Below are 25979 nucleotides of genomic sequence, written 5' to 3'. Positions count from 1 at the left end.
ACAGCTGAGATTTGAACCCACGCATTCAGACCTCAGGTACTTAACCTTATGTGACAGCCCATTTCCCCTCCACCACCAACAGTGTCTCCTCCTATGCTCATTTGACAGTAGGAAACAAAACAAAACAAAAACAAAAAAACCCAAAAAAAACCAGAAAAGGAACCCATAAATATAGAAAATAAGTTATACTATTTTTCTAATTTTTAACGTGTTATCCTAGTAATCAGACACTGAGTAAGGGAGTATTTAACCCTAAATAGACTGAAATAGAAAAATCTAAAGATTCTCTTAGCAGAAAAAGATATTATTCACCAGAACAATAGTGCTAGTCTGGATTAGAAAGTCTTGTTCCACTGCATGGCCAAAAGAAATACTGTATTTGAAGTAGTATTTTCCTTCTTTTTGTGATGTGTTTCTTTCTTTCAAAATTTTTCCTTTGAAAACTTTTTAGTGAAATATAACATATACTCAGAAAAGTGCACAAATCATGAAATGTAGCTTTGGAGTTTTACAAACTCAAACATCTGTGTGAACCAGCAGCCAGATACAGAAGCCGCTGGGTACTTTAGATTTGTTCCTACCAGTTTAGAAAAGTCATACCTCCTCTCTTCATTCAAATATTTGCTAAAATTATACGTACTTAGGCATAATTCTTTTCTGACAGCACTATGCAAACTATAATTCCCTCTTCCTTTTTATTTTTCTTCATAGCACTTTTTTTCTGTAGATAACTTAATAGTTTATGTCTACCTACCTCCTCTAAAATACATGCCTCATGAAGGCCATAATTTGTATTTCTTTTGTTCACTAATGTACCCTTAGATCCTAGAACAGTGCCTGTTTCAGTGAATATTTTAACACATATTTAATGATGAAAAAATATTCTTTTTAATTTATCTGAATGCTTTATTTTATTTTGAAACCAAAACAATGACTCCTAGCAGCTGTTTTACCCATAATTTCGAGATTTCACAGATAAAATTGGTGCTTCTTGCATTTAAAAAAAATTTTAAATCTACATTTTTCTTACAAAATCAGAGAAAAAAATTAAACATATAACCAGCAACTAGTTTCAAGTAAGAATCAAGAGGTAAAATGCAAATTTCTATATTTATTCGTGTTTTCCAACTCCTTTTTCATTCTCTCAATATTTGAGCTCTTAACTAAATTTAGCCCACAGTATATTTCATTAACTGCTTCTGCTTTAAACAGGGAATAAGCTACTTCTAATCCTATAAGATAGTGAATCGAATATGAAATATTCAGACCATAATCACTACTTTATATTTTTAAACCTTTCATTAAATAATGATATATCTCAAACATGAAGCTCCTGTATAGAATCTAATTTATCAGCTTAGAACTTATTTTGTGTTTTTTGTATCCTCTCTTCATCTTTACATCTGTGACCAACCAACCCGTTGACATATACATGAACTATTTGATATGTAGGTGTTCCAAGATCCAGAGGCTTTTTTTAAAGTCAGTTTTCTCAAGGCAGATGTTAACAATAAAAGTATGGGAACATTTGCCTTCCATTAATAAGTTTGTTAAATAATATAGTGCACTTATTTTTAGTGACATTAAATTATATAGTTTTATTTATACTTGTGTTTTCATATTTGTTAGCATTTTATTATTTCTCATTAATAAGTATGTTATAGAAGTAGTATTTAGACATTTTGCCTATTAGTTGATAGCAATTTATAGGAAACTTTACCTTTTTAATGTTAACTTTTTTCTCTAAAACAAAACTACTTTCTCTTGAACATATTGTTTGATTTTGTGTGTGTGTGTGTTTTTAGGAAGTAATTCCTCATATGGCTAAAGAATATGGATTCCAATATGAACTAGTTCAATATAGGTGGCCCCGTTGGCTTCGTCAGCAGACTGAAAGACAAAGGATTATTTGGGGTTACAAAATTCTTTTCCTTGATGTTCTTTTCCCACTAGCAGTGGACAAAATCATTTTTGTTGATGCTGACCAGGTAATAAGATTAACTACTGTTTTTAGTAATACTCAAACATTTTTTACACTTCTCTCTTAATATAGAAATTAATTCATGTTGCTTATGTTTATTATCTTCATTACAGTGCTTAAGATATGATTGTGATATATAAGCAAAGTATCTTTAAAAACAAAAAGTCAGAACTCCAGGGGAAAATTGGAAGCATTGTAAAAAGTACCAGTTATTATTTAGGACATGGAAGTTTTCTCCCTGAAGTAGTAGTTTTTACGTTTGCGAACTAAAACAAATACTTATATTAGTAATAATAAGAGTAATTAAATGAATTCCTGTAAAGTATGAGCTGATATTTGTTTAAAATTAGCAATTTCTTCTTGCTAGAAAAGCTAGCAGTTCATACAACTCTTATTCTTCCACCTTCAACAGCATTCTTTCGCATTCAACCAATAACCAAATTCTCATCACTCTTATCACTTAAGGAAAAGAGCATTTTAAATTTGGCCAACTTATGCCTGTAGTCTCCGCACTTTTGGAGGCTGAGGTGTGGAGGAAAGCTTGAGCCTAGGAATTCAAGGTCACAGTGAGCTATAATCGTGCCACCGCACTCCAGCCTGAGTGACAGAGTGAGACCCTATCTCTAAAAATAAAAGCAAATAAATTTGGCCAAAAAAAAAAAAAAAAAAAAAAAAACCAAGGCCCTCTGCTTTCAAAATTTATATGTCCAAAAATTATGACTTTTTCTTTTTCCCCCCTTGCATTGCTTTTGAATCATTAGTGGGAAAAAAAATATTTGAAAATACACAGAATTTCTAAGAAAAAGGTAATATGTAAATGAAAATATAAATTAAATGGATAAGTTAGAATTTATGTGGAACAAAAAGTATATTTTCAAGTCCTATATTAGAATGTACTCATATTCTAAACTCTTATTATTTTTGTACTCTATTCCAAATTGATAAATATGAAACATTACAATGTAAACTAAGAAAATAGCATTTCTAAACACACTTTTTTTTTTAAGAGACAGGATCTCACTCTGTCATCCAGGCTGGAGTGCAGTGGCACAGTCATAGCTTACTGCAGCCTCAGACTCCTGCGTTCGAGCCATCCTCCCACCTCAGCATCCTAGGAGCTGGAACTCCAGATGCACACCCCCACGCCTGGCTAATTTTTTTTTTTTTTGTACAAACGGGGTCTCACTATGTTACCCAGGCTGGTCTCAAACTTCTGGCCTCAAGCAATCCTCCCATCTTAGCCCCACACGTAATATTTAATATGATTCTTTCTCCTACCTTTCCTTCAACGTGTACACTAATATTTTTCTAGGAGGCTTGAGTGTATTCAAAAATAACATTGATATTATTTCATTCAAGCTATTTAGAATAATTGGGAGATTTTTCTTTATAATTAAAACTTAACACTTGTCAATATACAATAATGGAGATTTGCCATGGAATGATTTTGTTATTCATACATGGAGAGACTAAGAGCTCTGCGCTTATGTAATATTTAACCCCTTTCCCAAATATCTGATTCGTAAAATGACTTGTTTATAAATGATACAACAAAATATTCTTGTTGGTGGGTAAGACCACTGTCTTAAAGACTAGGAATATAAATTTTAGTTTACCTTTAACCTGTAAGGGCAAGAGGAAAAAATGTTAAATTCAGTAAATTCATTTTTTTTTTTTTTTTTTTTTTTTTTTTGAGACGGAGTCTCGCTCTGTCTCCCAGGCTGGAGTGCAGTGGCCGGATCTCAGCTCACTGCAAGCTCCACCTCCCGGGTTCACGCCATTCTCCTGCCTCAGCCTCCCGAGTAGCTGGGACTACAGGTGCCCGCCACCTCGCCCGGCTAGTTTTTTGTATTTTTTTAGTAGAGACGGGGTTTCACCGTGTTCGCCAGGATGGTCTCGATCTCCCGACCTCGTGATCCGCCCGTCTCGGCCTCCCAAAGTGCTGGGATTACAGGCTTGAGCCACCGCGCCCGGCCAGTAAATTCATATTACGTGAAAGCACTGTGAGGAAAATACAGCTCTTTGGATTTCTGTAATAGGGTAATAATGATTTAAGATTCCCATAAAAAAGGCTTATGTTATTTTACAGTGTTTATCAGACAGCCTATTTTACTTATTTAGATTGTGAGACATGATCTAAAAGAACTTCGAGATTTCGATCTGGATGGAGCTCCTTATGGGTATACTCCATTTTGTGATAGCCGCAGGGAAATGGATGGGTATCGTTTCTGGAAAACAGGATACTGGGCATCACATCTTTTAAGACGGAAATACCATATCAGGTAAGAAAAGTCATACCCTTACCATTTAGTAAATAATGTATTGAAATACAATTTTCAGTTTTCTTTAAAATTATGCAATAAAAGCAACCAATTACATAGTGTTCATTCCATGCCAGTCACTCTTGTAAACCTTTACGTATATTAAGTCATAAAATCTTTGTGACAATCTTGAGATAGTGTTATCTCCATTTTGTAGATGTGGAAACTGAGGCATATAGCATTTATGTAACTTGCCCAGGCTTACCCTGCTAATATATAACTGAGCTAGGAGTTAAACCCAAGTAATATGGCTCCTAACTACTCCAGAAGATTTAAACTTGGTTTGTGAAATAAAATTGAGATTATATCTTCAGTGCCTCATGGCCTTTTGTAAGGCCATGAGTTTCATGACAGCTTGGAAAAGCTTGGGGTGACCCTAAAAGAGTATGGGTTCTACCAAAATTAAAACAAACTTAAAACTCCTGGGAAACAGTATGAGACATTAGGAGCAAATCTACGAAAGGATTAATTGTTATTAGATCTTAGGATATCTATAGTTAATACCGTCACTGTAGACATTCATTGGAGGAAAGTAAAACTAAAGCTACATAGACAACATAGGCTATCAAGAAGTAATTCATTTTTGCAGTGCTTTATATGTAGTGGATCTCAAGAAGTTCAGGAGAATTGGAGCAGGTGACAGGCTCAGGGGCCAGTACCAAGCTCTCAGCCAAGATCCAAACAGTCTTTCAAACCTAGATCAGGTAAGTAAAATGTTAACAGAATAATTTTCAGTGTGTATACATAGACTGTTCCAACTCCCTGCTCATAAACTTTAAAGTCTTATATTTTGAGCTTTTTTCTCAAGTTTCTGATGTTTATGTAATTGTCTATTGGATATCTCTACTTATACATAATTTTTTCACCTCAAGCTCAACATTTTCAAAACTAATAGTATTTTATCCTCACTTTTCCATTCTCAAACCTCTTCTTTCTACTTTATGCCCTGTTTTAGTTACCCTCTGTATTAGTCCATTCTCACTGCTAATAAAGATATACCCAAGACTGGGTAATTTATAAAGGAAAGAAGTTTAATTGACTCACAGTTCTGCATGGCTAGGGAGGCCTCAGGAAACTTACAATCATGGCGGAAGGGGAAGCAAACATGTCCTTCTTCACATAGTAGCAGGAGAGAGAATGAGTGCCCAGTTGAAGGGGGAAACCCCTTTTAAAACCATTAGATCTCATGAGAACCCACTTGCTATCAAGAGAACAGGATGGGGAAAACCACCCCCATGAGTCAGTTATCTCTACCTCGTCCCTCCCACAACAGGTGAGGATTACGGGAATTACAATTTATGATTAGATTTAGGTGGGGACACAGCCAAACCACGTCACCCTCTTTTTCTTACTCTCTTCCATCATTGTTTAAACATGCTCAAGTGTCTCTCTCTGATCTTCGAGACAAATCCTTCATCCAGTGCACCCCTACCCTGATATTGCCTTAACATTTTCTTTCACCTCACAAGCACTATTTTCCTAATATCCTATCAATTTCCTCATTATTGCATCTGAAACATTTTAGATAATTTAAGCAGAAGCAAAAGACTCTGTAGCCCATAATCCCTACTCTTTTTCCTTATTTTTATCACAATCATGCATGTTTGTTCATTCATCTGTTGAATACCTGCTGTGTGCCAGATACTCTCCTAAGACCTCAGACATCAGAAAACAAAAACAAGATTTCTTTAGCTCATGATATTTTCATTCTAATAGGAAAATAAAATTTAAAAATAAACAATATTTAAAGATAAACGTTTTGGAGAAAAAAAAACATGAAAGCATGATAGAGAGTTCAGAATACTGAATAGGGGCTGGGGCTTGCAGGTATAAATTGGCCATATGTCCCTATGAAGATGATTTTTGAGTGAATTTTAAGTGGAGGCATAAAAGCTGACAATGCAGATGTCCTTGAGTATTCCAGGCCAAAGAGAATATCTGATGCAAACGTCCCAAGGTGGGATTGGGCCTTCCATGTTTGAGGAATAGCAAGAAACTCAGTATGGTTGGGATAAAGATGGGGGGAATAAAGTAAAAATGAAGGAAAAGAGTTAACAGAGGCTCCAGATAATGTAGAAAGCTTAATCCCTTTGTTTAAAAGTCTAGTAAATGGGAAATTATATGTCAAAATATGAATGAGTTATTCAAGACCACATTGGTAAGTAATTGATTTTTTTTTAATCATTCTTGAAAGTTGGGAGATCTTCAAATATATATGTGTTTACATACAAAATAGGGTCTCTTCACTATTGCCAATTAGTAGAAAACTGACTAGGGTCCTCAGTAAACCTCAATAACATGCCAGATTTTGATTATGAATACATCTTTGGTAATTCTTAATAATTTTACCAATGTATTATTTATAAGGAATTCTCAGTCTTACATATGAATGAAAGTCTATGAAGTTGCCTGTTATCTGCCTATGGACAACTGAAGAAAGGATTCATTTTTCAAGCAATTCAGAAACTGTCCGAGGTGTTCTCCCAGTACTATATTACCACATTTTGGGGATGATTGTCCTTACTCAAATGTAGTTTGGTTCCCACTCCCTCCAATCCACTTAACACTTCTCAGTAAAATCAAAATATCTTTTTTCTTAGGTGAAAATGTGTAGTGAGCTCTTCTTGTTTGTTTTTATGTGCCCTCTTTGCAGCATGGATGTTTTCAACCTCTCCTTTCTTGACACTCTCTTGACTCTCTATTGGCTTCTATGTCAGACCTTGCTGGTTCTTCTTTGACATCCCTGGCTTTCCTGCTGCAATTTTATTGGTCGAACTACTTTTTCTCTACTTTTCCTTTAAATGTTGCTATTCTCTACATCTCTGCCTTGGCCCACTTCTCACTCTGTACTGTCTCTAGTGGCAGTCTTACAGCCAGTCATAGTTTCAATTTATATCTTTCTATTAATAGTTCCCAAATCTTATCTCTGGCTCTTAGCTTTCCCTTGAATTCCAAACTCCTGTATTAACTCTACTGACATTGCCACATTAATGCCCAAAACTTATCTCAAATTAAAAAGTCAAGAACTCAAGTTCTGTTCTTCTTCCACCATTCGCTCCATCAGCAAATACCACTTAGCTGCCTGTTACAGGTTGGATTACTCAGGAAGCCATCTAATTCTAACATGGAAATTAGCTTGCAGGAAGTTTATTAGGAAGTACTCTCAGGACCAACAACTGTGGAGGAAGGAAATGGAATTGGGGAAACTTTACAAATTCCATTAAGACCTCAGTTGACTGACCCCACAGGGAGCTGTGAAGCTAAGATGGTCCTTCAAAGTTTTCACAGGTTTGGGCAAGTCTTTATTCCTTCATATCAACCAGTCTTTGGTTATGGGCTGCCCCAGGTAAAGGGGTGACCTTGGGTGAGACAACTCTTTTCCAACAGCAGTTTCCTAGAGATAGCTGACAGCTGAGTAGCACTCCCAGCAGCTAGGAGAATAGTTTTCAGATTTGAATGGAGATCTGGTTGCTGCATCACAGCATCCATTGTAGTCCACACTGTACTTCATGGATCATACACTTATTGTTTTACAAGTTCAAAGGAAAACTTGTAAGAGGGAGGTTAGTAGAACAAACTATAGCGCGTACCTCTGGAACTGGTCAAAAGACCACACTTGTACTCATCATCTCCCTTTATTATCCATTCTAGATTCCTCTAACCTAGTGATATGACACAGAACCACCAGGAATTGGGAGGGAAAATAAGCATAACCTCCTCAAGAGAGTCACTGGGAGTGATGATAAGTATGGTCACTTCTATTTTGCCCCCTTGGGCCCATGTAATTTTTCCAAATGGTAGCACGGCACCATAAAATGGTTGTTGATGTAAAATATAATACTGCATCTATAAGATGGCACCTCACCTTTGCAAGAGTTTGACTCCAAACTAGCACCTCTGCTGTGCCCTTAGTAAACCATTCCATTGCTCCATTGGCCAGCATCTTCTACATAGTGCAGTATGTGACACGACTGTGGGATCATGTGCCCTCTGCCACAGTGCCTTTGCTATAAATTGGGTCTCTTGGTCTAATACAGTATTATATAGAATCCTTTGTCAGTAGACAACTATAAATCTTTAGATAATGGTGCTAAGTTTCTGTGAGCAAGAAAGGCAAACCCATACATAGAATATGTGTATAGGTCAGTCCAGAAGAATCTGCGTAAAGGACATCTAGTGTAGCCAACTTACCATCAAACAGCTGATTGGTCTTTGCAAAGTATAAGTGCTATATTAGAAGCTCAGTGTTTACCTCTGCTGTTGGCAGCTATAAGAGCTAGATGAGCCTGGGTAAGTAGGAGCCTGTGCTGTTGGGCCCATACACAGTCTCCATCTCTGCCAGCATGTCAACTCCATTCATGTGCCCATTGTGTCATTGGAGTAGCCTATGATCAAGGCTAGCAGACTTCCACAAACCACGTAATTTTGACTGCCTAGTTATTTAGCGCTGATTCTCTGTTGAATGCTTTCTGGTGGCTGTTTAACATGAAGTACCCAAAGATCCTGACAGTTTATGCCACCCCCATAGGCTTATCCAGAAACCTCTACCCCAGAATTTCTTGCCCTTAATCTTCCTATCTTTCTGTTTCTTGGCCTCTGACCAGTTAGTCAAGCCATTCACCACTTCTTATGAATATATTCCAACTATAGACTATTTTTCTTTCTACATTCATGTACCTCATTACGCAGTTTGTATGGAAAGAAAAGTAGCCTATGGTTGGAATATATTCATAAGCAGCTAAAATGGTTCTTAGAAATAAATTTATAGTACTAAGAACCTCCATTAGACAAGAAAAAAGGTCTCAACCTCATCTTCTACCTAGAAACTAGGGAAAAAAGAACAGTTAAAACCAAAGTAAGGTCCTGGCTAATGCAGTAAGACAAGAAAAGGAAATAAAAGGTATACACATTGGGAAGGAAGAAATAAAACTGCCTTTGTTTGCAAATGCCTACTTAGACAATCCAAAAAAATGACCGAAAAACCAAAATCAGTATACCAATAAGGCATTATAGCAAGGTCAAAGGTTAATATATAATTAATATATAAAAGTATAAATTAATATATAAAAGATTAATATATAAAAGTCATTTTTACTACCTATCAGGTACTATGCTTACTACTTGGGTGACAAAATAATTTGTACACTAAACCCCCATGACATTCAATTTACCTATATAGCAGGCTTGCACATGTAACCCTGAACCAAAAATAAAAGTTTAATTAATTAACCTGGAGCAAAAGACTGATTACAAAGTCTATGGGCTTAGATCAGGTGTCTGAAATAAAGAATAAGTATAGTAAAAGAAAGCTATTTATAAAAAATTAAATACTATTTTGCATAATTTTTTTTTTTGAGACATGCAGGCTGGAGTGCAGTGACGCAATCTCGGCTCACTGCAAGCTCCGCCCCCCGGGTTCACGCCATTCTCCTGCCTCAGCCTCCTGAGTAGCTGGTACTACAGGCGCCCATCACCACGCCCGGCTAATTTTTTGTATATTTTAGTAGAGACGGGGTTTCACTGTGTTAGGATGGTCTCGATCTCCTGACTTCATGATCCACTTGCCTCAGCCTCCCAAAGTGCTGGGAATACAGGTGTGAGCCACCGTGCCCGGCCATAAGATAAATTTTTTAAAAGTATATTAAAATTATTCCCTTATATTTATAATATACATTTTAGGATTGTATTTTATTTTCAATAATATCATTTGCATGGGGATCTTTGCACATTGCTTGATAGAGATTTAAGAACATAAGATATATGACAAAGAAAAAGTCATTTTTCTGTATGCCAACAAGGAACAAGTGGAGTTTAAAATTAAAAACACAGTATCATTTAAATTGGCACCAAAATAATATTTAAGTATAAATCTAATAAAGTATGTTTCTCTACATGAGGAAAACTGTAAACTTCTAATGAAAGAAATTCAAGAACACTGAAATACCTGAAGAGGTATTCCCTGTTTGTGGTTAGGAAGACTAAATTGCTCAAGACTACATTGATAAATTCTTCCCAGATCAATTTATAGATTCAACACAATTCCAATCAAAGTCCTAGCAAGTTGTTTTATGATTGTCAACCTACTGATTTTAAAGTTTATATAGAAAAGGAAAAGACCTAGAATAACCAGCACAATATTGAAAAAGAAGAAAGTCAGAAAACCAGCAATACCAGACTTACTTCACTGTAAAGCTATAGTAATCAAGACAGTATGTTGGCAAAAGAATAGAAAAATAGATCAGCGGAACAGAATAGAGAGCCCAGAAATAAACCACATAAATATAGTCACCCAATCTTTGACAGAGGAACAAAGATAGAGCAAAGATAGTATTTTCAGCAAATGTCACTGGAACAACTGAACATCTCGTAAGAAGAAAATGAATCTAGACGTAGATCTTACACCCTTCAGAAAAATTAACTCAGAATGGTTTATAGACTTGAATGTAAAACACAAAATGCAAAACTCCTGGAAGACAATATAGGAGAAAACCTAGATGGCCTTGGGTATGACAATGACTTTTTAGATGTAACACCAAAGTCATGATCCCTGAAAGTTAATAATTGATAAGCTGTACTTCACTGAAATTAAAAACTTCTGTTCTGCAAAAGACAATGATAAGAGAAAGAAAAGACAAGTATTTTGGCAAAAATATATTTGTAAAAGATGCATCTGATAAAGGAGTGTTATCCAAAACAATGCAAAGAACTCTAAAGACTCAATAATCAGAAAACAAAACAAATTTGGAAATGGACCACGACCTTAACAGACACCTCACCAAAGAACATATACAGATGATATATAAGCATATGAGCAGATGTTCCACATCATATATCATCAGGGATATACAAATTAAACAACAGTAAGATACCACCACACACCTATTAGGCCAAAATCCAGAATACTGACACCACCAAAGGCTAATAAAGATGTGGAGCAAGAGGAACTCGCGTTCATTGCTGATAAGAGTACAAAATGGTATAGTCACTTTGGAAGACAATTTGACAGTTTCTTACAAAACCAAACATACTCTTACCATATGATTTAGCCATTGTAATTTTTGGAATTTCCTCAAAGGAGTTGAAAACTATGGCTACATAAAAACCTGCACAAAGATATTTGTAACACCTTTATTTATAACTGCCAAAAATTTAGCCAACCAAGATGTCTTGTAGTAGGTGAATCGGTAAAGAAAAGGGTATATCCAGACCGTGGAATATTATTCAGAGTTAAAAAGAAATGAGCTATTAAGCCATGAAAAGACAAGAGATAACTTTAAATGTATAATAACTAAGTGAAAGAAGCCAATCTGAAAAGATTACATACTGTATTATTCTAACTATATAACATTCTGGGAAAAGCAAAATTACGGAGACAGTATAAAGATAAGTGGTTGTCAGAGTTTGGTGGCAGGGAGGGGGCAGGTGATGAATATGGTGGAGCACAGAGAATTTTTAGGCAGGGAAAATATATAGTGGTAGATACATGTCATTATATATAGTTGTCCAAACCTGTAGAATGTACAACACCAAGAAAGAAGCCTAATGTAAACTTTAGACTTTGAATGAGTATAATGCATGAATGTAGGTTCATGTATTGTAACAAACATATCACTTTGGTGGGAGGTGTTGATAATAGGGGAGTAGGTAATGCCTGTGTGGGAACAGTGAGTATATGGGAAATCTCTGCCTTCCTCTTAATTTGGCTGTGAACCTAATAACTGCTCTAAAAAATAAAATAGATAAAAAGGAATAATTAAGGTTAGAATGGAAATCAGTAAAACGAAAGAAAAAAAAAACAGACGAAAAGATGCATTTTTGTAGATTTTTAAAAATGAAACCTAAGCTGGTTCTTTGAGAAAATCAACAAAACCGATGAACCTCTATCTAGACTGTTCAGAAAAAAAAAGGTAAAAGACACAAATTACCAGTATAGAAATGTGAGACCTGACAGCACACAGATTCTACAGATACTGAAAGAATAATCAAGGGACTATTAGAATCAAGTTTCTGGTAATACATTCAACAACTTTGATGAAATGGCCAAATTACTTAAAAGACACAAACCACCAAAAGTCAGAACATGAAATAGGTAACCTGAATAACCCTGTATCAGCTGAAGAAATGGAATTTGTAGTTTAAATCCCCAGGCCCAGATAGCTTCAGTAGTGAATTCTATCAAACTTCAGAGAAAGAAATAATACCGGTTTTACACAAACTATTCCAGAAAATGGAAGAGAAGGGAATACTTTTCAACTCATTCTGTGAGGCAGCATTCCCTTGACATCAAGATCAAAGATATTATAAGAAAGGAAAATTATAGACAAGCATTTCTTAAGAAAAGTTGTAAAAATTGTTAACAAAGTTTTAAGTAATCAAATTTAGTAATGTATAAAAAGGATCTTGTATCATGAATCATGACCACATGAACTTTATCCCAGGAATGCAAGATTGATTCAATATTAGAAAATCAATGTAACTCCCTAAAGACTGAAATACATATCCATATATACATATATATATATGATCAACTAAATAGATGCAAAAGAGCATTTGATATACTCCAGTATCCATTCCTGATTTAAAACTCTCAGCACACTAGAACTGGAAGGGAACTTCCTCATCCTGATAAAGGGCATCTATGAAAAACCTACAGCTAACATCATACTTAATAATCAAAGACTGAATGCTTTCTCCCTGAGATCAGAAACACAGCAAGGATATCCACTCTTACCTTTCTTCTTCAGTATTGTACTAGACAGATACCTAGTACAGCAAGGCAAGAAAAAAAATAAAAGGCATTCAGATTGGCAAGAAATAAGTAAAACTGGCTGTCTTGGATGGGTAACGGGGACAATCAATGTGATCATCTAGGTAGAAAACCGCATGTAATCTGCCAAAAAGCTAGAACTAATAACTGCATTTCACAAAGCTGCAAGATACAAAATCACTATTAAAATTCAATTCTATTTCTATATACTAGCAATAACAATTGGAAATTGAAATTAAATATCCATTTCTGTAGCATTTTGGAAATGAAAACCTTAGTGGTCAGACTTAAGACTTACAGACTGAAAACTACAAAACTGCTGAGACAGATTAAAACTCAGCTGAATATTTAGAGAGATATACCTTGTTCGTGGTTGGAAGATTGAATATTGTTAAGATGTGGTTTCTCTCCAAATTAATCACTAGATTTAATGCAATTCCAATAAAAACATTACTCTCTATTTTTTCTAATATTCAGTAGGCTTTCCTGTACAAATCAATGAAGTTGATTCTAAAATTCAAATGGAATGCCACAGACCTAAAATCGCCAAAACAGGCCAGGCACTGTGGCTCACACTGTAATCCCAGCATTTTGGGAGGCTGAGGCAGGTGGATCACTTGAGGTCAGGAGTTGAAGACCAGCCTGGCCAACATGGTGAAACTCTGTCTCTACTAAAAACAAAAAATTAGCTGGGCGTGGTGGCGGGCACCTGTAATCCTAGCTACTTGGGAGGCTGAGGCAGGAGAATCACTTGAACCCAGGAGGTGGAGGTTGCAGTGAGCCGAGATCACACCATTGCACTCCAGCCTGGGTAACAAGAACAAAACTCTGTCTCAAAAAAAATAAAAATTAAAAATTAAAAAAATGAAAATCACCAAAACAACTTTGAAAAATAAGAAAGTTTAAGGACTTATACCACCTTGTTTTAAGACGTAATATACAGCTACTATAGTCAAAATAGGTTGGTGTTGGTGTAGAGATAGACAATCTGATCCATGAATCAGAATAAAGAATCCAGAAATAGACCCACATATATGGCCGGTTGACTTGTGACAAAGGTGCAAGGATAATGCAGTGGAGAAAGGATAGTCTTTTCAAGAAACAGTGCTGGAACAATCAGATATCCTTATGCCAAAAAGAACCCCCAAAACCTCTAAATCCTAATATGCCATAAGTAAAAATTAATTCCAAACACATCATAGACAAAGATACAATATAAAATGTTTACAAGATAGGAGAAAATCTCTGTGATCTTGGGTTATGCAGAGATTGTTTAGGTATGATACTAAAAGCATGATTCATAAAAGAAAAAATTGATAAATATATAGAGTTCCCAAAACTCATTAATAAGAAAATAAGTAATCTGATTTGTTAAAGAATCAGATTGACCCCATCACCAAAGATGATCAAGTGTCAATAAGTCCATGAAAAGATGCTAAACATCATTAGTGATTAGGGAAATGCAAATTAAAACTACAGTGAATAACTCTACACACCAATTAGAATGGTTAACATTAAACAGACCATTCCAAGTGTTGAAAGGTTATATAGCTGCTAGAATTCTTATACATTGCTTGTGAAAATGAGTGTAAAATGGCTAAGCCATTTTGAAAAGCAGTTTGGCAATTACTTTTACAGTTTAACTTAAACCTGCCATATGATTAGTCATTATACTTCAGGGTATTTACCCAAAAGAAATAAAAGTACCTGGCCACACAAACACTTGTGCAGAAATATTCATAGTAGCATTATTCATAAAAGCCGAAATCTAGAACAACCCCCTGTGTTTGTTACCTGTTGCCGCATAACAACTTACCCAAAACATAGCAACTTAAAACAACAAACAGTTTGTGTGGATCAGTGTCTGTGGTCTAACCTAACTTGGTGTTCTGCTTCATTGTGTCTCTCAAGACTGCAATCACTATGTCAGCCCAGGGACTGCCATCTAATCAAAAGACTTGACTGCTAGGCAAAGACACTCACATGGTTGTGGGCAGGGTTTATTCTTTAAAAGTTATTATACCAAAGGCCTGATTTCCTTGCTGGCTGTGACTATAGGCAGTCATCAGTTTCTGGCAGATGGCCTTATCCGTAAGGGCAAACATGAGAGAGAAAAATCAGAGAAAGAGAGGATGCCAACAAAAATGGAAGTCACAGTCTGTTATAGTCTCATCTTAGAATTGACATCCCATTAGTTTTGCCATATTCTGTTTGTTAGAAGGTAGTCACTAGATCCAACCAGACCAAGAGAAGGAATTGCACAAGAGAATGGATACCAGAAGTCAGGAATTACTGGAAGCCATGTCAGAAACTGCCTACTACAAATATCTATCAAGAGGAGAATAGATAAAAAGATATGGTATATTCATAGAATGTAATACTACTCAGTAGTAAAAAGGAATTATTTATGCACAGACAGCGTGGATGACTCCAAAAATTACAATGCTGATCCATACCAAAAGTATATAGATGTATTTACAATTTATATGAAAAGTCAGACCAAAAGTATTTGTATTATATAATCCTATTTATATAAAATTATAGAAAATGCAAACTAATCCAAGGTGAAAAAAGCAGTTCATGCTTACCTGGGGACTGGATTGGGTGGGCAGAGGAAGGATAGGAGGGAACAATTGCAAAAGGACACAGGGAATCTTCAGGGTGATGGCTATATTCAATTATGTTAATTATGTGGTAGTTTCACAGAAATATACACATGTAAAATTCTTTATGCCCAGTAGTGGTACTGGCATAAGGTTAGACATGTGGTCACTAGAATAGAATTGAGAGTTCTGAAATAAGCCTGTACCTCTACTCTCATTTGATTTTTGTCAAGTATTCCAAGACAATTTAATGGGGAAAGAATAGTCTTTTTAACAACTATGCTAGCCAACAGGAAATTCACTTGTAAAGAATGAAGTTGGACCCCTACCTCACATCATGTATAAAAATTAACTCAAAATGGATCAAAGACTTAAATGTAAGAACTAAAACCATAAAACTCTTAGAAGTGAATGTAAGTGTAAATCTTTGTGACTTTGGATTAGGCAATGTTTTTTAAAATATAAAACCAAAAGCACAAGCAGTAAAAGAAAAAGATAAATTGGCCGGGTGCAGTGGCTCACGCCTGTAATCCCAGCACTTTGGGAGGTCGAGGCGGATGGATCACGAGATGAGATCGAGACCATCCTGGCTAACATGGTGAAACCCTGTCTATACTAAAAATACGAAAAAAAATTAGCCGGGCATGGTGGCAGGCGCCTGTATTCCCAGCTACTTGGGAGGCTGAGGCAGGAGAATGGCATGAACCCGGGAGGCGGAACTTGCAGTGAGCTGAGATCGTGCCACTACACTCCAGCCTGGGTGACAGCCAAAAAAAAAAAAATAAATAAATTAAAAAAAATTAAAGGCCACAAGAAAGGGAAAAGACAACTTATAGAATGGGACAAAAGATTTGCAAATCATGTATCTGACAAGACAGTAATATCCAGAACATATAAAGAACTCCTGTAGGATGTGAGGGCAATCAATCTAGCTGCTACATCTGTCAGCCCATTGATTGCCAGGGTTGATTCAGCTGATCTGGCTGGCTACACAGGACATGTCCTCTTCCTGCCTCACTGTTCCATGTGTGTTCCTCCCGAAACTGCATGCTGGGTTTAAGAGGATGACCATCCCCAACAGAGGAGGGCCAATCTTCAGTCAAGGGTACTCGAGTAGCTGTGCTCCCCTGCCAGAACCTCCAAACAGGCTCTCAAGAACTCCCATAACTCAATAGCAAAGGAAAAGAACCAATTTACAAAGTGGTCAAGGGATGTAAATAGACATTTAAATATGTTTATTTTTGTTTTCCATGTTTTTTATTTTACTCTAAGTTCAAGGATACATGTGCTGAAGGTGCAGGTTTGTTACGTAGGTATACATGTGCCATGGTGGTTTGCTGCACCTATCAACCTGTCATCTAGGTTTTAAGCCCCACATGCATTAGGTATTTGTCCTAATGCTCTCCCTCCCCTTCCCCCAGCCCCCCAATTGGCCCCAGTGGGTGATGTTCCCCTCCCTGTGTCCATGTGTTCTCATTGTTCAACTCCCACTTATGAGTGAGAACATGTGGTATTTGGTTTTCTGTACCTGTGTTAATTTGCTGAGGATGGTGGTTTCCAGCTTCATCCATATTCTGCAAAAGGATATGAACTCTTTTTTTATGGCTGCATAGTATTCCATGGTATATATATGCCACATTTTCTTTATCTAGTCTGTCACTGATAGGCATTTGGGTTGGTTCTAAGTCTTTGCTATTGTAAATAGTGCTGCAATAAAGATACATGTGCATGTGTCTTTATAGTAGAATGATTTATAATCCTTTGGGTATATACCTATTGTGGGAAGTCAGGGAGCCCGAATGGAGGGACCAGCTGAAGCCATGGGAGAAGAACATAAATTATGAAGATATCATGGACATTTATTAGTTCCGCATATTAATACTTTTATAATTTCTGACACCTATCTTTACTACGATCTCTGAACATAAATTGTGAAGACATTTATCACTTCCCAAAACAATATTCTTGTGATTTCCTATGCCTGTCTTTAATCTCTTAATCCCATCGTATGTGTAAGCTGAGGATGAATGTCACCTCAGGACCCTGTGATGATTATGTTAACTGTGCAAATAGTTTAAACAATGTGAAATCTGGGCACCTTGAAAAAAGAACAGGATAACAGTGATGTTCAGGGAACAAGGGAGATAACCATTAGGTCTGGCTGCCTGAGAGCCGGGCGGAACAGAGCCATATTTCTCTTCTTTCGAAAGCAAATAGGAGAAATAACGCTGAATTCTTCTTCTCAGCAAGGAATAGCCCTGAGAAAGAGAATGCATTCCTAGGGGGAGGTCTCTAAAATGGCCGCTCTGGGGACGTCTGTCTTTTATGGTTGCAGATAAGGGTTGAAATAAGCCCCGGTCTCCCGTAGCGCTGAACATAAATTGTGAAGATTTCATGGACATTTATCACTTCCCAATCAATATTCTTGTGAACGAGGAAATTCCCGCCTAATAAAATTTGGTCTGCTCTCAAAACCTGTCTCCTGATAAGATGTTATCAATGACAATGTGTGCCCCAAATTTCATTAGCAATTTTAATTTCACCCCGATCCTGTGATCTCACCCTGCCTCCACTTGCCTTGTGTTATTTTATTACCTTGTGAAGCATGTGATCTCTGTGACCCATATCCTATTCATATACTCCCTTCCCTTTTGAAAATCACTATTAAAAACTTGCTGGTTTTGTGGCTTGGGGGGCATCGTGGAACCTGCCAACATCTGATGTCTCCCCTGGACACCCCAGCTTTAAAATTTCTCTCTTTTGTACTCTTTCCCTTTATTTCTCAGACTGGCCAACACATAGGGAAAATAGAAAAGGATGCACGTTGAACTATCGGGGGTGAGTTCCCCCAATATTGTAAGTAGTGCTGCAATAAACATACATGTTCATGTGTCTTTTATAGTAGAATGATTTGTAGGATTGCTGGGTCAAATGGTGTTTCTATCTTAATTTTTTTTTTTTTTTTTTTTTTTTTTTTTTTTTTTTTTTTTTTTTTTTTTTTTTTTTTTTTTTTTTTTTTTTTTTTTTTTTTGTTTTTTTTTTATTTTTTTTTTTTTTTTTTTTTATTTTTTTGGGGGCTGTTTTTTTTTTTTTTGATTTTTTTTTTTTTTTTTTTTTTTTTTTTTTTTATTTTTTTCTTTTTATTTTTGTTTGTTTTTTTTTTTTTTTTTTTTTTAAATTTTTTTTTTTTACTTTTTTATTTTGTTTTTTTTTTTTTTTTTTTTTTTAATTTTTTTTTTGTATTTTTTTTTTTTTTTTTTTTTTGTTTTTTTTTTTTTTTTTTTTTCTTTTTTTTTTTGTTGTTTTTTTTTTTGTTTTTTTTTTTTTTTTTTTTTTTTTTTTGCCACTTTTTTTGTTTTTTTTTTTTCCCACTATATTTTTTTTTTATTTTTTTTTTTTTTTTTTTTTTTTTTTTTTTTTTTTTTTTTTTTTTTTTTTTTGTTAGTCATTTATTTTTTTTTTTGTTTTGGATGTAGATCCTTGAGGAATGATTTTGTAGGATTGCTGGGTCAAATGGTGTTTCTGGTTGTAGATCCTTGAGGAATTGCCACACTGTCTTTCACAATGGTTGAACTAATGTACACTCCCACTAACAGTGTAGAAGTGTTCCTATTTCTCCACATCCTCACCAGCATCTATTATTTCCAGACTTTTTCATGATCACCATTCTAACTGGCGTGAGATGGTATCTCATTGTGGTTTTGATTTGCATTTCTCTAATGACCAGTGATGATGAGCTTTATTTCATGATTTATAATCCTTTGGGTATATACCTGTTGGCTGCATAAGTGTCTTCTTTTGAGAAGCGTCTGTTCATATTCTTTGCCCACTTTTTGATGGGGTTGTTTGTTTTTTTCTTGTAAATTTGTTTAAGCTCCTTGTAGATTCTGGATATTAGCCCTTTGTCGGATGGATAGATTGCAAAAATTTTCGCCCATTCTGTAGGTTGTCTGTTCACTCTGATAATAGTTTCTTTTGCTGTGCAGAAGCTCTTTAGTTTAATTAGATCTCATTTCTCAATTTTTGCTTTTATTGCGATTGCTTTTGGTATTTTAGTCATGAAGTCTTTGCCCATGCCTCTGTCCTGAATGGTATAGCTTAGGTTTTCTTCTAGAGTTTTTGTGATATTAGGTTGTACGTTTAAGTCTAAATAGAGACTTAAATGTGTCTATTTAGAGACTTTAGTATGTCTATTTAAATGACATTTAAATATGAAATATTTCTATTTAAATAGACTAAGTTTGAAATATGTCTGTGTAAGTAGACATTGTATGTGCTTACTAGCCATTGATGTATCTTCTGTGATACACAAATGTCCAATAAACACATGAAAAGATGCTCAGTGCCATTGGTCATTAGGAATAGCAAATCAAAACCACAATAAGATACAACTTCATACTCACTATGATAGCTATAATAAAAAAGATCAACAATAACAAGAGTGGACAAGGATATGGAGCAAACGGAACCATGATACGTTCCTATTTGGAATGTAGAATAGTGTATCAAGTGTATCAAGAATAGTGTATCAAGATGTTAAACAGTATTAACATATGACCCAGCAGTTCCACTCCTAGGTATATACCCAAGAGAGTTGAAAATGTGTCCAAACAAAAACTTATACAAATGTTTATAGAAGCATTGTTTATAACAGCTGGAAAATGGAAACAACCCAAATGCCCATCAGTTGACAAATGAATAAGCCAAATGTTGTAAATTCATACAATGGAATATTATTTGGCTGTAAAAAGGATTGAAGTACTGAAATATGTCATAGAATGGATGAAGCTTGAGAACATTGTGCTGACAGAAGCCAGACACAAAAACCTTATAATGTATAATTATACTTATGTGATATGTCCAGACTAGACAAACTCATAGAGACAGAAAGTAGATTATTAGGTACATGGAGGTTAGGGGAGGATATGAGGACAGTGTGTGAAATAATCAGCTAAAGATCAGCTAAGTGACAACAGAGTAGACCCATATATATAACTGACAGAATTAAGGTTCCCCTAAGATTTATATTCATGAGGTTAAAATGAAAAAACAGTCAGCATAGGGGGTAGTGTGTGTGTGTCCTCTACTCATGGAACTCAGCCATGTTGAGTTCCATGAGAATAGGTACAGAGATTGAGATTTAATCAGGACTATAACTGTCAAGAAAGTACAAGTAAGTGAGAGAAGAATAAGATAGTTGAGAGTATATTCAAAAGAATAACTATATAGGGGTGAATACATCACGGAATGAGGAACAATGAAATAGTGGTAGAATCAGTTGATTGGAGGTTCCAGGGAGTCAAATGATATTGATATCTGAGTACTCAGTGGAGTGAACCAAAAATCAAGAGGTGGTCAGAGAGTAGCACCATGAAATTGAAAGTATAGAAGACTTGGTCTAGTATATAACCCTTTGAGTTATTGGGTTAGGTAATATGATAGGCCAGGTTATTTAAGGAAGGGATTCCAAGGAACTAGGAGGTCAGAAGGAACAGTTAAGGTTTTTCTTTCTTTGATTCATGGACTTCATTTTTTTAGAGCAGTCTTAGGTTTCAAAAAAAAATAAAAAGCAGAAAGTATGGGTAATTTTCTATTTCTGGGCTCTTTATTGTGTTCCATTATGAATTTATCTCTTATTTTGCCAATACCACACTGTTTTGATTACTGTAACTTTATAGTAAGACTTCAAGTCTGGTAGTGTTAGCCCTCTGACTTTATTCTTCAATATTGTGTTGGATATTCTAGATCTTTTCCTTTTTCCCCAAACTTTAGAATCATTTGGTCAATCTCCACAAAGTAACTTGCTAAGCCTTTGATTGGGATTGTATTAAGTCTGTAGATAAATCTGGGAAGAATTTATATCTTGACTATGGAGTCTTCCTATGAGTGAACATAGAATATCTCTTCATGTATTTCAGTGTTCTTTGATTTCTTTCCTCAGAATTTTGTAGTTTTCATTTTGTTGAGGAACATATTTTATTAGATTTATATTTAAGTATTTCTCTTTTTGGGTGCTAATTTAAATGGTGTGTTTTCTTAAATTTCAAATTATTTGTTCATTGCTGGTATATAGAAAAGCAGTTAACTTTTGTATATTAACTTTTTATCTTGTAACATTGCTAAAATTGCTTATCACTTTCAGAAGGTTTTTCCCTTGATTCTTGGGATTTTCTGCATAAACAGTCCTGTTATCACAAACAGTAACAGGTTTTTTCCCCTTCCCAATCTATATACATTTTCCTTTTCTTGTCTTACTGCATTTGCTAGGAATTTCAGTGTGATGTTTAATAGGAATGTTGAGAGAAGAACCTTAAAATTGCGAATCTTGGAGCTTATGTAGGACAACCAGCACAAGTACCCTTCATACTCTTGGAGAGAGAGGAACATGCCTTCGCTCTTGAATATAAGCAGATCTTCTCTAGAGAAAGGAAGGGAAGGACTCTACCCCTGGAATATAAACAAATATCTCTGGGGAAGATTTGTCCGATTCTCTCCAAAGGTCTCTAACTTACTAGGCTAGTTTGCTAGTCAAACATCCATTAACCCGGATGCCAGCAATCTTTACTTAGAGAGCTCTGAGCATACAGAAATGGAAAAATATTCATGGATTGCAGTTTACAATGGGGAGATGAAAGTTCCCCTCAGAATCCATAGAACATGGTGGTGACCGATATGAACAGCAATTGTAGGTGTAATGTGAGGAAATAGAGGCAGATAGAGGTAGTGAGGCTGTCCATTGTGGGGACTATTGAATGGTAGGTTTATATGCCTCCATCTTCATCCTTGTTCTCAGGTGTAGAGTCTAGGAGAGATGTAGGTATATTCCAGTGCATGAATTCATTCATAACACAAGGTGATTGGATCACCTTAGGTATTTTAAGCTTGAAAGTATAGAGAAATCTCAGATTCGCATGTGTTTTACGATCTGTTTACAGTCTAAATGATGTCTTCTTCATTCAGCTTCTTTCCTTCTGACTCTAAATTTTATGCCTCTATGATTAAATCACACTTTTCTGTAGGATCTCCCCAATGATATGATTTACCAAGTTGCCATTAAGTCTCTTCCTCAAGACTGGCTGTGGTGTGAAACCTGGTGTGATGATGAATCCAAACAAAGAGCCAAAACAATTGATCTGGTGAGTGTCTTTGTTTTCATTTGTATGTAAACAGATATGGAAATATTTAAATAGAAATATTTTCTTTCTGTTTACAAATGGAGTGGCACACATATTACTTCACTTCTGCTGCTGCTCAGTCTATTAGACATTTACTTAGGTTGGCAAGTATAGGGCTATTTTGGGGGACCCCAAGACCACCCTGAGGTTTGATGATTCACTAAGAAGATTCATAAGATGCACAGTATAATCATATTCATGGCTATGATTTATCACAGTGAAAAGATATAAGGCAAAGTCAGCAAAGGGAAAAGAGAAAATCAGGTGCAAGATTCCAAGAGTCCTTTCTCTGTGATGTCACATGGGACAAGCCTCATTCCTCAAGCAATGAGAGATTCCCCAACCCATGTTAAGTATTACCTACTAAGGATGTTTATTAGAAACCCCAATATCCAGGGATTTTATTGGGGCCTGGTGACCATATAGCACTGTCTGCCTGAGACACACCAAAATTGCCATCACTCAGAAGAAAAGCAGGTGTTTAGCATAAACATCTTTGCACAGATAATTTAGACACAGTGAGTTACTCTTGTAAAGGAATGGTGGGAATCATCCTAAACTCTATGTTCCCAGATGCCAGCGAGGAGCCAACCTTACAAGCAGGGCTTTCTAAGAATAGCAATTTCAGGCTTTCTGTATTAACTCTTTTCTGCAAAAGGATTTTTGAAAAAAAAGACTGAGAGGGCCGGGCACTGTGGCTCACGCCTGTGATCCCTGCACTCTGGGAGGCCAAGGCAGGTGGATCACCTGAGGTCAGGGTTCGAGACCAGCCTGGCCACCATGATGAAACCCCATCTCTACTAAAATTACAAAAAAATTAGCTGGGCATGGTGGCACACACTGTAGTCCCAGCTGCTCGAAAGGCCGAGGCAAGAGAATCGCTTGAACCTGGGAGGCAGAGGTTGCAGAGAGCCGAGATCGCACCACTGCACTCCAGCCTGGAGAAAAGAGCAAAACTCCGTCTCCAAAAGAAAAAAAAAAAAGGCTGAGAGCTAGCTGAAAATGTTCATGGATTAGCTATCATCTTGACATGTCTTCAGTTTAGTTATCCTGCCAATATTTTCCCCCAAATAAAGGCAAACAAGACAATTTTGTCTACTTAAAATATATCATACATGCTTTTTTTCTTACTTATTTGTAAGAGATTATTTTTCTTAGATTTTTCATTTAAAGCAGTTTATGCTGTGCAGTTTGACTCTCCTAAACATAAAATATTTCAAACTAATTTATTTGTTGTCCATTTAGATCTTATATTCCAATACTATCTTGTCTTTAGTAGTTATAATAAGTTTTTTTCCTACCATATTGTTTTTAATGTGCTAAGTGTAGAAAATTGTTTACAAGATCTTCACTGACAAATAAGCTATTAGAATGTTAGAATTCATATAATTTTGAACAAAACAGGGCAGGAAAACAAAATATAGGAACTTTTTCAGACATGTATAGAAATACATATTTTAAAAGTAGCATGCCAGCATATTAGAATGTAATCATAGGTGGCAGAACATAGCAGAAACAAATAAAATGGCATTTTTAAGAGGTAAGCAAGGGAATTTCATAAAGAGAGGCCAAGAACATTATTGAACATAACTACTAATATGTTGTTATGGTTCTGTTGTGACTCATACAGTAGTGATATAGGTCACTTTGGGATCTTTAGTACTTAGACTAACATGAGCTACCATAACAAACCCCCAAATTTCAGTGGCTTTATACTCATTCCAGCAGCAGACCTAAGTGGGTATCTCCATCAGTGAGTAGCCCTCCTGTGTGCCATGTCTCAGGGAGTACTTTTTGTCCACCTGTGACTGCTCCTTCTAGTGCAGTAGCCGCTTGCCTTATGTGGCTGTTGAGCCCTTAACATGTTGCTATTCTGAATTGAGATGTGCTGTAAGGTATAAAGTACACAACAGATTTTGAAGATTCAATACAATGGAAATAACATATATCTCATTACTAATTTTTGTACTGATTACATATTGACTTAGTATTTTGGATATATTGGGTTAAATAAAATATGGTATTAAAAGTTATTTCACCTATTCCTCTTATATTTTTATACATGGCTACTAGAAAAATTTAGTATTTTTCTAGTGAAAAAAACCCCACAAATTATATATGTGGTTTTCATTGTATTTCTATTGGATAGTGCCAATCTGGAGGGAAGGGGAAAAAAATGTGAAGAACATATCTTGGATCCTAAAGACATGACCGCTTGGTGGGAGTGGTCATGTGGCCAAATCTAGCTGTAACAGGAGCTGAGAAATGTCATTCCTGAGTGGACAGCTACTTCCTAACAGCAATACCCAGGAAAAGGAGAATTGGCACAAATTTTGGTGTTCAGCCTGTCTCCCTCATAGAAACAGTAAGAGTAGAATGAGAGAACATGCTATTCTTCATGGAGGAGAAAAGAGAATGCAGAAAATTCCCAAGGAAATGACCTAACAGAAGAAAAGAACATGATTAATAATATTGAAGGTGGGAATGAAAATGTTTGTGAATGTCATTATACTCTCTCAACTTTCCATTTCAACCAGAGTTTTTCAGCCTCAGTACTATTGGCATTGAGGAGTGGAGAATTCTTTGTTATGGGTTTTCCTGTGCATTGCAGGGTATTCAGCAGCATTTCTGGCCCCTATCCACTAGATGGCAGAAGCACCCCACCACTACCCAGCCATCACAAATTTTCTCCAGACTTTGCCAAAGCTCCCCGAGGGGCATGATTACCCAGTTAAGAACCACTAATAAAGTTTATAGCGTGTATGCACGTGCACACACATACACACACACAAAAACCCATTGTAGTACAAAAAGCTAAAGAAAATATAGTATTTTTATTTTTTTAATAGTTTGACAGAATTTTAAAAAGTGTTAGTCCCATTATCTTCACCATATAGAAGACATTGCCTATAAAGTTAATTTCTGCAAAGAAAATTGTTTTTTCCGCTTACCTCAGGAATATGTCACTATGGAAAAGAAATCCATAATGAATCAACTGAGAAAGGGTTAAGACAACAGGCTCATGGCTCATGACTCATAGCTTTCCCCTAAGAAATAAGAGGAAAGCAAGTGGAGAAAATGTCACCAGAAGTGAGCATCAAGTTGCTTCCTGCCTTAATTCTTTGTAAATAG

At 35.8% G+C, this 25979-nt stretch overlaps 1 protein-coding gene across 5 annotated transcripts in view; it reads left to right on the top strand.

Moving 5' to 3' along the window:
• Positions 1–25979, top strand: part of UGGT2 (UDP-glucose glycoprotein glucosyltransferase 2) — a 248017-nt gene that overhangs the window by 184122 nt on the left and 37916 nt on the right. For 4 of the 5 annotated variants that reach the window (XR_007720872.1, XM_050766710.1, XM_050766712.1 and 1 more), the window contains 4 exons: positions 1806–1988; positions 4103–4263; positions 4892–5006; positions 22692–22808. Coding sequence is in view for 3 of the 5 variants with exons in the window: in XM_050766710.1 (XP_050622667.1) it covers positions 1806–1988; positions 4103–4263; positions 4892–5006; positions 22692–22808 (576 nt within the window). In the remaining 2 variants the exon portion in view is untranslated. Of the gene's footprint in view, positions 1–1805; positions 1989–4102; positions 4264–4891; positions 5007–7953; positions 8049–22691; positions 22809–25979 lie in introns of those variants that run through there. The other variant, XR_007720873.1, reaches the window with a different exon arrangement.

The sequence above is a fragment of the Macaca thibetana genome, chromosome 17 (assembly GCF_024542745.1).
Source record: "Macaca thibetana thibetana isolate TM-01 chromosome 17, ASM2454274v1, whole genome shotgun sequence".
Lineage (NCBI taxonomy): Eukaryota > Metazoa > Chordata > Mammalia > Primates > Cercopithecidae > Macaca > Macaca thibetana.
The sequence above is the reverse complement of the archived record's forward strand: the minus strand, read 5'-3'. Positions and strand labels throughout refer to the sequence as shown.